The sequence below is a fragment of the Tripterygium wilfordii genome, chromosome 11 (genome assembly GCF_013401445.1).
Source record: "Tripterygium wilfordii isolate XIE 37 chromosome 11, ASM1340144v1, whole genome shotgun sequence".
NCBI classification, from domain to species: domain Eukaryota; kingdom Viridiplantae; phylum Streptophyta; class Magnoliopsida; order Celastrales; family Celastraceae; genus Tripterygium; species Tripterygium wilfordii.
The window spans coordinates 9,228,324-9,242,616 of NC_052242.1; the positions used below are offsets into that span (position 1 = coordinate 9,228,324).

At 42.5% G+C, this 14,293-nt stretch overlaps 2 protein-coding genes across 2 annotated transcripts; both read left to right on the plus strand.

Moving 5' to 3' along the window:
* Positions 1–738: 738 nt before the first annotated feature.
* On the plus strand, positions 739–1,823 carry LOC120008756. Its single transcript, XM_038859130.1, has 2 exons — positions 739–916; positions 1,045–1,823. The coding sequence occupies exons 1-2, from the start codon at positions 739–741 to the stop codon at positions 1,821–1,823; spliced, it is 957 nt and encodes a 318-aa protein (XP_038715058.1).
* Positions 1,824–2,915: 1,092 nt separating this feature from the next.
* LOC120008757 lies at positions 2,916–4,180 on the plus strand. The gene is made up of 3 exons (XM_038859131.1): positions 2,916–2,949; positions 3,146–3,222; positions 3,650–4,180. Exons 1-3 carry the CDS (start codon positions 2,916–2,918, stop codon positions 4,178–4,180), a joined length of 642 nt encoding a protein of 213 aa, XP_038715059.1.
* Positions 4,181–14,293: the final 10,113 nt, after the last annotated feature.

The following is a 14,293-nucleotide window of genomic DNA, read 5'->3' on the forward strand; positions in this document are numbered from 1 at the left end:
CGGTCAGCGAACAATCTAATACCATTCATGGACTTCCTCCACCCCCACCAACTCGTCCTACCATGACAACCAGTGCCGGATTGTCTTACTCCTCTGAGGGTTCAACCGACTCCCAGAGGCTGACCGAAGTCGAGACATTCCTCAGACGACTTCCTGGAGTATCGATGTCTATTCAAAAAAGCTTGCCTGACAGTTATTCTGACTCTCCATTCGTCGATCGCATTGCTTTGGTGGAAATGCCGAAAAAATTTCATCTTCCTAACATGCGCTCCTTAGATGGAACCAGCGATCCGAACGACCATATGGCTCAGTATAGACAGAGGATGCTCACCCTCACTGTGTCGAGGGAGTCTCCCGAAGCATGTATGTGCAATGCGTTTGGATGTTGTCTTACCGGTCAAGCACTATAATGGTTCATTAACCTCCCTAATGCTTCTATCAATTCATTCGCCCAGCTGACAGATCTTTTCATAGAGCAGTTCGCTAGCAGCAGGAGGTTACCCAAGGCTTCGGACGATCTTTACAAAATCAGACGCCGATCGGACGAATCTCTTCGTTCATACATTGGTCGCTTCTTGGCAAAGAAGGTATTGATCCCTAGTTGCAACGTGGAGACAGTTGTCATAGCTTTCAGAAAAGGTTTGTCACCCTCCGACGAACTCTATAAGGAGTTGACGAAGTTCTCGTGCACCAACATGGAAGATGTGCTAGCTCACGTTTGGGCCCAAGTGAAATAGGATGAAGATGAAAGCAATCAACCACCACCTTCGGTCAGGAGAAGCACTGGAAATGCTAGAGTCGACAAGGACCAAAGCCGAGATCATCAACCCCGAGGGTCTGAGCGATCGCGCCATGACAGACGACAATACGATCGATCTCGGTCTGCTTCGTCCGGTTTTCAGAAACCAGAATATGCGTTTAATATCGAACCGACCGAAATGATCTCCACTCTTAAGAGCTTGGGGGACAAAGTGCAGTGACCCAGCAAAATGAGGTCCCCGACAGATCGTTGAGATTAATCGAAATGGTGCAACTTCCACCCAGACCACGGCCACACCACTTGGGATTGTCGAGGTTTACACGATAAAGTTATCGAGTTGTTGAACCGTGGGCACCTGAAGGATGTGTTGACCGAAAACGGTAAAGAAACCATGGCCAGAAGGAATGAGCGAGAACTGACTCCACCAGCTCACCCCAAGCCGAAGGGGACAGTTGGAGTCATTATCGGTGGATCCGAAATCAGTGGCATATCACATTCAGCTATAAAGAGGAATGCCCGGAAGGCTGTAAATCCAATCCTGCAATCAACCGAACCTGTTACACCGTGGTCCGGACAGATTATAAGTTTCATCGACAATGAAGCCACGCAATTACTCAATCCACATCACGATGCTTTGGTAATCTCTATTCTTGTTGCTAATTATACAATTAAACGTGTCTTAGTTGACAATGGCAGCTCAACAAATGTCCTCTTCCTAAGCTGTCTCAAAGCAATGGAAATCGACGAATCCCATATTGTTGGTCGGTCAACAATACTCTTGGGGTTCAACGAAGAGCAGGTCTACAACCTAGGGGAGATTGCCTTGCCGGTTTACACGGAAGGAATAAATCTCAACACTAACTTCATGGTGTTGAATAGTGCTTCTCCTTATAATATCATACTCGGTCGATCGTGGATCCATGAGATGAAAGCAATACCTTCAACGTACCATCAGCTGATACGTTTTCCTACAAAATGGGGGGTCAAGGAGATTAGGGGAGAACAACATGTTTCACGGAACTGTTACATGAGTGCCTTGAAAGGAAAAACAAATGACTTATAGCAATTACAGCAACTGACGACCTCTGGAGACCAAGCTTCCATAGTCGACCGAGGTTCGCCAGACATGAAGGAATTGGATGACATTCAGATCCATCCAGACTATCCAGATCACAAAGTACAGATCGATGAACGCCTTGAATATGATATTCGAACTAATTTGATTGAATTTCTCACAAAGAATCTTGATTGCTTCGCATGGTCGCACCGATATGGTAGGAATAGATCCAGAAGTTGTTGTCCATTGACTCCAGGTCAATCCAAATCATGAGCCTATCAGACAGAAGAAAAGAAAGTTTGCGCCCGAGCGCAATCGTATCATAAACAACGAAGTTCAGAAGCTAATCGACATAGGCTCCGTTCGTTAGGTTCAATATCCGGATTGGTTGGCGAATGTAGTTGTGGTCAAAAAGAAAAACGGAAAGTGGAGAGTCTGCATCGACTTACTGATTCGAACAAAGCATGTCCAAAGGATCCTTTCCCTCTCCCGCACATCTATGTGCTGGTCGATTCTACTATCGGGCATGAACTCCTCAGCTTCATGGATACTCGCTGCTATGCTGGGCAAAACTATGGAGGTCTACATCGATGACATGCTGGTGAAATCCTTGAAAGCTGAATTCCATATGTAGCACCTGCGAGAGGCGTTCGAAGTGCTTCAAAAGTACAACATGAAGCTAAATCCAACCAAGTGTTCTTTTGGTGTGTCTACCGGAAAGTTCCTTGGTTTTATGGTGACTCAAAGGGGAATGGAAGCAAATCCATATCAAATACGGTCGGTTCTCCATATCTTATCGCTGAGAAGCAGGAAGGATGTGCAGAAGCTGACTAGAAGAGTAGCGGCCCTAACAGATTTATCTCTCGCTCGTCCGACGGTGCCACAGCTTCTTCAGCATTCTTCGTAAGAGCAAGGGCTTTGAATGGTCGGTCGAGTCAGAAGAAGCCTTGCAACGGCTGAAGCAGTATTTGGTATCAACACTACTATTTTCCAAGCCAAAGCAGGATGAGTCACTTCTATTATACCTTGCAGTTTCCGAAACGGCCGTTAGTGTTGTATTAGTCAGGGAGGAAGACGATCGACAATTGCCAATCTACTATGTCAGCAAAAACCTACTCGATACAGAAACGAGGTACTCCCAACTCAAAAAGTTAACCCTAGCACTCATGGTGGCCGCCTGAAAATTACGTCCCTACTTCCAATGTCACCCGATCATTGTTGTTACAACCTTCCCGCTGCGTAACATACTCCATAAGCCCGAATTGTCTGGCCAATTGACAAAATGGGCCTTGGAACTCAGTGAACATGACATTGTGTTTCAATCCCAGAAGGCGATGAAGTCTCAAGTGTTGCTGATTTCATGGCTGATTTCGTGGCTGACTTTACTCCATCAATCGAGGCCCAGGTGAAGCACGAGTTGTTATGCCTAACAGAGCATCCAGAAAGGACGTGGTCTCTCTCAATCGATGGTTCAGCAACGTGAACGGAAGCGGCTCGGAGTCATACTCACTTCACCCTTTGGGGAAATAATGCAACAATCCATCCGTCGTGGGTTCTGAGCTACCAACAACGAAGCTGAATACGAAGCCCTTATTGCTGGATTGGAGCTCGCAAAGGAGCTTAGGGTAAGAAAAATTTCCGTTCGGTCAGATTCGCAGTTGATTGTTAATCAACTGCTTGGGACTTATCAAGCTCGCGGAACCAATATGATGACATATTTAGAGTTAGCAAAAAAGCTTCGAGATACATTTGAGGAATTCATTATAACGTAAGTACCACGTCTCGAAAACTCACATGCGGATGCACTGGCCAACCTGGGATCTCCCCTACAGACAAACAAACCACAAATGATACCAGTTAGGCATCTCGAAGTCCCGACAACCGAAGATGTTGATAAAGTCCTTGCAATTGCCACCGAGGACAACTGGATGACCCCTTTGATCAAGTACATTGACAAAGGAGAGTTGCCGCTCGATAAGAATGCTGCCCGACGACTCAGGGCAAGAGTCGTCCGGTTCACCCTTTTCGAAGGTCAACTTTATAGGAAGTCGTACTCAGGTCCTCTACTCCGCTGTGTAACGACTAGGCAAGGTGGAGACATCCTTTCAGAATTACACGAAGGAGAATATGGGAACCATTCAGGAGGAAGAATTCTGGCCAATCGAACTTTAACGACCGGCTACTTCTGGCCTACGATTCGAGCAGATGCTGCTAACTTCGTCCTACTTTGTGATAAATGCCAACGATTCACCCAAGTTTCTCATCTTCATCCCGAGAAACTTCATCCCACGCTTGCACCCTGGCCCCTCATGCATTGGGGAATGGATACAGTTGGCAAGTTACCGATCACTTCTGGCCAATGAGTATATGTCCTCGTCTTGAAGGACTACTTTACGAAGTGGGTCGAGGCAGAAGCTTTCAAACAAGTCCGGGATAATGAGGTCAAGACATTTATCTGGAAGAACATTATCTGTAAGTTCGGTATTCCTAAGAAAATTACGACTGACAATGGCTCACAGTTTCTGAGCCATCAATTTCAAGTTTTCTGCAGCAAGTATGGGATAACATTACATTACTCCATTCCGCATAACCTGCAGTCAAATGGACAGGCTGAGTCCTCCAATAAAACCATTATGAAAACTTTAAAGAAAAGGCTTGAAGATGCTAAAGGCAAACGGGCAAAAGAATTGCCAGGCGTACTTTGGTCTTATCGGACGACGGCCAAAACTCCGATAGGTGAAACTCTATTCTCCCTAGTATACGGGTCGGAAGCAGTCATTCCCATCAAAGTCGAGCTGCCCTCAGCCAGATGTCAACGGATAGGCTAGAGCACTAACGATGAATTATTACAGAACAACCTTGACACGATCGATGAACTCAGAGAGAAGGCTAGGGTTCGAACGGCCATCTATCAACAAAAGATGGCACACCACTATAACAAAAATGTTAGAACCCGAATGTTTCAAGTTGGAGACTTCGTACTTAGAAAAGTTTTTCAGAACACCAAAGAGCATGGAGCAGGAAAACTTAGACAAACTTGGGAAGGACCCTATCAGATTAGGGAAGTTATCGAACGAGGAGCATACAAGCTTACATCCAAAGATGGTCGGGAATTGAACAACAGTTGGAATGCTATCCATCTCAAGTTGTATCATTTTTAACTAAATAAAATCCCCACTTTTGCTAAAACCTCGTTCGAACGATTAAAATAAACATGCTATAGACGAGTAAAACAACCAATGATACCAACACGATCAAAACTAAAATTGAGAAAATAAACCGATTTCCAAAATTACATCACAAAAAAATCGCATTTTCACTTGATTGCCCCAGAAATTCTAAGCATTCTATGCCAAAAACCGGACAACACCAAGCGGTATTACAAACCGGTCAATTATAGCTAAAGTTCATTTAAAGTTCAGGCCGTAGGGGGAGCATCACCATCGCCGTCATTCGCGTCGCTTGCTTTATCAACGTCATCGTCCTCGTCTTCGTCTTCAGCAAACATTTTTAAATATTCCTTATGATTGCAAATATGTAGGTCAACTTCCCATTCAGAAGACTTCCCCTCTTTGAACTCCCTCATCAAATTTTTGGTCGTACAAATGACCGCATCATCAACAGTAGACTCCAACTGCTTCCTCAAGTCGGCGACCTCATCTTCTGAAGACTTGTTACTGACCATCAAGGACTGGACCTGAGATTTAAGATCTTCAATCTCTTTCTCCAACGACCCAGTTTTCTCTTCTAGAATCTTTGCATTGGCGGTTGCTACAGACTCCTTTTTCTTTCGCAATGCAACTTTGGCGGACAGCTCTCGAATTTTGAGCGAAGCATTTAAGTATTTTTGCTTCATCACATCGTATTGCTCGCACATATAGAGGCAACTTTCAAAAACCTGCATCGGATAGAATTGCTTTTAAACGCATGGTTTCCTGAGGTCAAAACGGTTTAATGTTTGGACCAACAAAAACGTACCTGAAAGGCGCGGGTGGCACTAAAGTCCGCAATGCTCTCAGTTGTAAAGTCCGTGAGTTTTTCCACGTCGGCCGGAAATACTAAGCCACTCGCCGCAGTCATAAATAAGGCAGGGTCACCAAAAGCAGATGTCCCCTCAAGAAAGGTAAATACAACATTGCCGGGCGAATCATCCAATTCTTTTCCTTTCCTTTTTGGCCTAGCTTCTTGAGGTGAAGGAGGACGCTCGACTTCCACAACACCATGATCTCCCGATTCCACAGCGTCTACTATTGTCTGCTACCTTCTTTCCACCCTTTCTCCTGGAGGACTTATCTTTTTTAGCCTCCTGAGCAGCCTTTTTTCTTTGCTCAAAGGCATCCGTAACTTTTTTGACATCAACAGGACCAGCCATCGTATCGTCCGACAATCCTTTTTCAGCTAGATTCAAATTTCGGGGAAAAGAAAATTGGTATCCCAACAATTCGCACGATCTTGTAGTGCACAAAACAATACTTAAATCTTTAAACTTAGGCACGGGAGTACCTTCTGGAATATCTTCAATGTGCGACCACAAAGAACTCCTGCTCAAGTTTGATTCCTTCAAGATATCCTTCCAGTTCCTTTGCCTGACAGATAAGTCCAAGACAAAACCGTTGAAAGGTCGCTCGTAATTATCGCAATCAGGTTTCGTGCTCAGATTCCCTACAAGAATAAGAACATAAGTTTCAGTCAGTCAATTGCGAACGAAGCAAACAATAAATTACACTTACTAGCTTTTCTCCAGAAAAATGGAATTCCATCCGATCCACCGGGACCAAAAACCATCTCCCCTCGAACCCAAAAAAAATAGGGCTTCCAGCCTCGATCGGCTGGCGTCAAGTCTAAAACAGGATGGCCTAGTTTCTTTCTATACAAATTGAAGGTATACCGACCGGGATCCCCTGGAAGCTCTTTCAGGTAATAGCAATTTAATAACTCCCTGTACCCAAATGGACATCCCAGCCTTTCGCTAAGACATTCGACCGCAAGCAAAAGTCTCCATCCATTTGGCATAAGCTGGGACAGAGCAATACGAAAAAAATGCAATACGTCCCGCACTAACTGCGATATTGGAAAACGAAGACCCAGCTTAAAAGGAGTCTCGTACATAGCGATCCAGCCCGGCACATCCCAATCAACCCTTTGGTAATAAGCTGGAGCTTTTACCTCAACTCCGACCAAAAATTTGTAGCAGTACTTCAACCTTGAAACATCATTTCCTTTAAGTACTGGAGCGTCTGTCTTCACTAAGAAGTTCAGTGGCCTCCCATCAGCCTCGATCGACTCGGTCCCAATAGGAGGGAGGGCTTGACCTCCGTCCGGGTCAGTTTCCTCAACTAATTCAGCATATCGTATCCCCGACTTATGGTGAGTTTTCCTTTGCCGGCGAACGACATTCAAAGGAGTCGGTCGGCTTGCCCCAGGTTCATTCCCTTCCATACCTTCCTTGGCTAGAGTCACTGTACTATCCACCACATTATGTAGAGCGGTGTAATTCTCAACGAGCGGACTGAATCTTTTATTCTCCCTTAGTTCATCCAAATCAGACTCTTTAAGATTAGCGATCTCTTCTAACGGCGAAGAGGAGGTCATCGAATCCACCACCAAAAACCTAGATATGACGAAAGAGAAAATCCCAAAAACCCACGGAGAAGACAAGGCATGAATTGGCTAAAAGGATCCGAAAATCGACCAAGTAACGCCAGAAACAATGACAAAATTGACAAAATGACATAATAACTATAGAGAAAAGCAAGAAAATCACCTGGAACGTGGAAAAGAATGGTGCCAGAGCAAGAGGAATCACGAACAAGGCAAACAGGAAACTTTGGAGAAAACAAACGAAGTGAGGGAAGAAACCATCCTCACAGTTTATAAGAAGTATCACGAGAAATGAAGCTCGTTTATTGCCTTGGTAATGATTACTTCGGGAGAAAAAACGGCGGCATGCCTCCTCCTACGCTATAAATGCTCTGACAAAGCGTGTGAAGGAGGGAATGCATTAAATACCCCTAAACCCTAAGCTTGCCTTGGGTAACCTAGGCGTCAGAAGTTGACAACTGCACTTAATATAAAGATCTCTCCAGATACTTTCACCAACTAGACCCGTGAGAGTCTAACGTTCAAGCCCAAGAGGCCAAGGACTTTCGTCCGAACGAACAACTAGACTCGTGAGAGTCTATCGTTCAAGCCCAAAAGGCCAAGGACTTTCGTCCGAATGAACAACTAGACCCGTGAGAGTCTAACGTCCAAGCCCAAGAGGCCAAGGACTTTCGTCCGAACGAACAACTAGACCCGTGAGAGTCTAACGTTCAAGCCCAAGAGGCCAAGGACTTTCGTCCGAACAAACAACTAGACCGTGAGAGTCTAACGTTTGACCCCGAATAATTGATGATCTTCGACCGACGACTTGACTACTCTCAGAGTCAAGAAACTTGACGCTGAGAGTGGGGGACAAACTGTTTGGGCCAAAAACCGTTGGTTCGAAATAGTTGGACACATGGGTAAAAGCTCATGTATGGGCCCCGTTTAGATCGGCCCAAGTATGCTCCTGATGGCCGGTTTAACTCAGGTCCTGAGTAAGCCTAAGGCCCATATAGGGATTGGGTGTAGAGGCGTATCAAGGCCATGGAAACCTGTAGCTGTCAAATTAAGCCACATGCCCAATCACGGCCCAGTGAAGAAGCTCATCCGTACGGTCAACATTTGCTGACCACGTGATTGGAAACACTATAAATAGGGGAGGGGTCCTCCTCATTTACTCTCTCAACTACCTGGTATCTCTCTCTCTCTATCTAAAAGCCTTTCACTTCTCTCACTTAAATCTCTCCTATCGTTGACTGACTTGACCGTCGGAGCTTGTTCGGCCGACAACGCACCTGTGTCCAAGTTGACAGTCAACCTTCTTTTGATCTTGCAGGGTTGTCATAGGCCTCGATCGACTATAACAAATTGATTGCAAATTTTAGGATCTACAGTGATCACGTCTCCTGATGGTGTGTCGCGAGCACAACCAATCACATAAAACCAACCAACCACAATAAAGTTATCACATCCACCAATACAATTTCCATTCACAATCTAGTCCATCCAACACACAATCATCCATATCATGATACATGTATTTTCAATAATATCCCATGCACTTGAAACCAATTTCCAAACTAGTTTAGAAAATAATTTATTTCTAAAGTATAATGCAAAGCTCTACAAAGGGTCCTAATCAATCAAACATTTCTATCCCAATATCCAAAATAGTGCATACCTAACTACATATCGAAAGGAATATAATCAAGCTCGAAGAGCTATGAATCAATGAATAGGCAACAACCAACGATTCAAGGATGCGGGTATTTAACACGTAAGAAAATAAATCACATAATTCCATAATTCGAAGTATCGAGCACTCGAGGCCAATAAATGAAACACCCCTGCATGTCATGAAAGGAATCCAACCCAACCGTATAAGGAACAAGAACAACACGAGTCCAATTAGATATAACAGAACACTAATAATTCCTGATGCATATGAGATTAAGGAATTTATCAAGCAAGCAGATAATTAGGGAAATAATATTCTAGAATTTATACAGAATGAAAGATCGAGTATAAGAGGCCAAAGAGATCAGAACCTCTACCTCGATAGTAGTGCAAATAGCTCTATGCATGTATAAAGTCATCTCGGTCTCCTCGATCACCTATACAAGCACCAGAGCGTTGCTAATTAACAAGAATCCATTTAATACCAGACATTCAAAACATCTAAATCTTTATATAGTTTGACTCGTGCAAGGGCCAATTGGATTTGACAACAGGGTTTAAGCCAATGTCAATATCCAACAATGGCTCACGGTCGACCCGCGCCACACTTCTCCCATTGTATGGGATTCATTCTTCGTTTTGTATCACGACAAATATTCTTATGTAACTTTGCCATTTGATCTCTTTTGCTTCATAATAGTCCAAAGACACCGTGGTATTTTAATCCCAATTAGAAAGCCATAACCGTATCCATGTATAGCTAAGAAAAGATAGATATAAGTACTTGTATTTAGGTATTACTAATATTCCAAGTTTAACCTCTACAATTCAATAATTTATTAGTTTACCCCTAAGTAAAAGTTTGGGGTTTTACAGAATCAGCATAGTAGCAAGTTCATGCAAATTCCGGTGCATTTATGTACATATATATGTGTATATGTGCAGGTATCTATATATATGCTTAGTCATGCATTATAATAGTTGCCATTAAATAATATGTTTGACCGAGAATCCATCAAACTTTGACTCGCCATGCCGATTAGTACGGTTAACGTCGGACCACCAAATCATCGTCTTAGCAACCACGGGAATGATACGATTACAAATATACCTTCGGTGGCTCCATTGGTAGCAGTTGGATGAATAGTATGAATAATAACCGAGTCACTCGGTAATTGAGTTGCATGAGTTGGAGTTGTATGAGTTGCATGCATGCAACGTGAAATAGGTGAATGACATTTTAGTAATTTTGCTTCAAGGACACAACTGTAATTTGGACCAAGGGTAAATGGTAATCTTCCAGGGATATTTTGGTAACTTGCCCAAAGGTAATAAATTGTAATTTGAAGTAAAAAGTATTTATCGATGTTATTAACCAGTATTATACTGGTATATTGATATAGGTGATAAGAGAGATCGTGTAGACGTATAGTATTTGTGCATTGTTATTGAGGTAGGGGTTCCTTATCTTTGACTTCTTATACCTGCAATTCCTTTCCTATTTACTCCAAAATTATTTTTGGTATTTCTATCCTTGCGATACTCTTTATTATGCCATGCTTATTGTCTTCGTACATTTGCTTTGCATTTTGATTACTCCATTTTGTTTGTGAAAACCCTATTGTCACCTACTGATGGGTTTATCTCTAGATCTATTCATGTGCATTTATTCTTTGTTTTAGTGTTGATTATCCCATTCGACATGTAGCATGCCTTGTGTTCAAAATGGGATTGGGCTACAAATATTTTTTTCTAATACACTATTTGGGAAATTATTTAAAAATTGGTTCATAAAACTTGCATATTATTTTTGGTATGGAACTATTTTCAAGACGAGTTTTGCACTTGGGATACATTCATGGAGAATTTACAAGCATCATATTGTGATTGTTTATGAATGTTTTTGATGGGTCATTTAAGGCTATGTGATTATGGGCCATGTGGGACCAGGCCACTTTGAGGCCGAGTGGTTGTGATAGCTACACACCATCTAGACTTCATGATTGTCTGAGGATTTATCCTTCACTATTATTATATGGATATATTGCTATGATGTATCCGGGGTACATGAGCATCACAAAATCCGTTGATAGGGTCCAGATTGTTGTATGATGTGGATTGCATGTTTGTAGGTAGCATATGATATATATGTACACATACTTGTGGATGGTTGGGTATGTCGCAGTACGACCATTTTGATACTGTTCCTGTTTCATATTGATTATCAGTTTATGCTTTTTACAACATTCTTCTTATTGATGTATTCTACATATATCCTCGTGGATTCTCCGTGGTGTTGTTAAGCTTAATCCACTCGATTACTTATTTAATAAGTAACTGAGTTCTTGGTGGATACTCACTCTTACTAGGCTTTTATGCTCATTCCTTATATTTTGTTTTTCTTTCAGTTGAGTACGATATGGTGGACCAGCAGCATGGAGTGTAGCCACGAGGTGGCCAGGATACTTGGACTGGGCGTAGTGGCTAGAGTTTACTTTCGCAATAATAACAAATAATGCATACTCATTCGAGTGTTGTTTTCTATTTAGTTGAATTGTATGGATTATTCATGAGATTAGTATATTTAATTTCCATAATAAAGCATGATTTAATATTTGAGGGTAATTTAATCATTCCACAAATCCCTGTTTGGACGGGGCATCACATCATTCATGGGGTTTAACTTTTTGATCGTTAATATAGCCCATACATTACCATTGTTTTGTCACCTAAATGTGGCCCAAGGTGATGGTGATTTGCGGGTGTGTCAAGGATTATAGTTTCCTACACTAATGTATAAATTGCACCGAATGTAAATAAGACTTCTATCTAGACGATTGAACGAACTATCTTGGGACCTCAATAGTTCTAGGTTCCCCAACTCCACTGAAGTGCGCTTCGTTGAGATTGAAATGAAGAAACAAAAACAGATACCAAGACCAATTTACACAACGATGGTTGGTATTGAAACTTGATTGGAAATAAATACAAGAGAATTTGACATAGTTTGAGATTGACAAAGATTTGGAAATGTAATTGAAATGCTAGAATGCTAGGAAGCTTGAAAGTTGAAGTTGCCTTTGGGCTTGAGTAGTTTGTTTGATTGATTGGTTGTGTCCGTCCTCCGTCTGTCTACCACCTTATATAACTTCTGTCTTTGCACGAAAATCTCCTCCATAAACCATGATTTCTCTGCAGTTATCCTTGATTCATGCCATCTTCTGTCAGTTTGAAACCATTACCACATTACCACTTCTTCATGTTAGTTTTCTCTTAAATCTTTCACAAGCTGCCACCTGGACCATCTTGTTATAACTGCCACCACTTCTTTCTCTTTTCATGGACCATTCTCAGCACAACTCTACCTGGCAGTTACTCATTAAATGGGCTTCTCTTCTTCAATAATATGGGCTTATGGGCTGTGATAAAACATGATAGACCGTATGGGCTGCACCTTGGGCCTTGTACATGGACTAGGCTTATTAGGCCCAAGATATTTTTTGATGCCAACAATTGCCCCCCCCCCCCCCCGCTTGAATTTCAACTGTTCAAAGTTGGATTTCAAGCTTATTTCTCGGCCCTTCCTTAGCTTCTTCTCAAATATCAGTTACTATTAAAGAGGACCCATTTAAAATTCAAACTCTTCTCTTACCTCATTTAATTTGATCAGCCGCTGCCTCTTACTCGTGCACGCTTCTTTATCTCTTCACCTGTTTAAGAAATCCCTAGCTTTCTTCTTTCTCTTTTCATGGACCATTCTCAGCACAACTCTACCTGGCAGTTACTCATTAAATGGGCTTCTCTTCTTCAATAATATGGGCTTATGGGCTGTGATAAAACATGATAGACCGTATGGGCTGCACCTTGGGCCTTGTACATGGACTACGCTTATTAGGCCCAAGATATTTTTTGATACCAACAATTGCCCCCCCTAGCTTGAATTTCAACTGTTCAAAGTTGGATTTCAAGCTGATTTCTCGGCCCTTCCTCAGCTTCTTCTCAAATATCAGTTACTATTAAATAAGACCCATTTAAAATTCAAACTCTTCTCTTACCTCATTTAATTTGATCAGCTGCTGCCTCTTACTCGTGCACGCTTCTTTATCTCTTCACCTGTTTAAGAAATCCCTAGCTTTCTTCTTTCTCTTAACAATGGCTTCTTTTCTTCCAAATACTGCTCCTATTGACTCCCACCTTTCCCCCGAAAGACTGGCAAGCTTTTCATCATCCTTTCGTGAAGAACTTCTTGCTAATCATGTAAAAGAGTTACCTTTATTGGAACAACATCGTTCCTGGCCCAAACCGCCTCTGGGATGGAGAGACAGGGTCAGTCGACTTCGAGCTACCTTCGGTGTACAATGGATGAAACAGGGACTTGATCGGCTTATAGACATGACCCTTGAGTCAATCCCTTTTGACCCATCTTTGATTTCAGCTGCCTGCTGTTTCTGGTCTCGTTCAACAAACTCTTTTGTCTTTCCCGGTGGCCATATGACCATCACGTTGAAGGATATGTATGCCCTAACTGGATTGCCCATCACAGGTCCAGATGCTCCCTGCCTCTTTTCTTCAGTCAGGATCGCTGAGGTAGGAGTAATGGAGGAAAAGAAGACTTTTTCTCACCAAGGTTTGAGCTCCACAAGGCATCTTGGGGAACCTACCTTCAAAGAGCATACTCTATTCCTGTGGTGTTTGCTATGTAGGTATGTCTTTGGTACCTTTGCAAATCAATCTGCCAAAGATTATCTCCCCCTTGCATGTGCCCTAGCAGAAGGTCAGAATGTAGCTTTAGGTAGTATTTGGCTACACCGTATCTATCACTGTCTTTCTTTGCTCACTTTTGAGAAACCCTTTTACCATCGTCTTTCTGGCAGCCTTTGGATTCTTCAGCCTTGGCTGTTCACTTACTTCTCTGCTTTACGTTCTCCTGATTATCAACTACCTACCAAATTCACTTCCTATGGGCAGTTTGTCTTAGCTTGCACTAGTGATAGATCTTTTGTAGAAATATTTAATTTCTTCTTATCCCTGCCTTCAGATAGACCTGATTCTGAATATTTTCTGTTTACTGATACTCTGCCTGGTGGTCCTTTGATGCCCTTGTTGTCTTCAAAAATTACCATCTCTATGGTAATGGACCATCTCCTTCGTGATTTCTGGGCCAGTCTTGTTACACCCAGGTATCTCCATGAAGGTGCCAATATTGATAATCCTAT

Bases quoted from the DNA above. Each gene is read 5' to 3' on its own strand.
- LOC120008756 (XM_038859130.1), top strand. From the start codon at position 739: ATGAAGATGAAAGCAATCAACCACCACCTTCGGTCAGGAGAAGCACTG. The intron at 917-1,044 runs GTTTAATATCGA...ACTTCCACCCAG, and splicing joins TTTCAGAAACCAGAATATGC to ACCACGGCCACACCACTTGG.
- LOC120008757 (XM_038859131.1), top strand. From the start codon at position 2,916: ATGTCAGCAAAAACCTACTCGATACAGAAACGAG. The intron at 2,950-3,145 runs GTACTCCCAACT...TTTCAATCCCAG, and splicing joins CTACTCGATACAGAAACGAG to AAGGCGATGAAGTCTCAAGT. The intron at 3,223-3,649 runs GTGAAGCACGAG...TCTCCCCTACAG, and splicing joins CTCCATCAATCGAGGCCCAG to ACAAACAAACCACAAATGAT.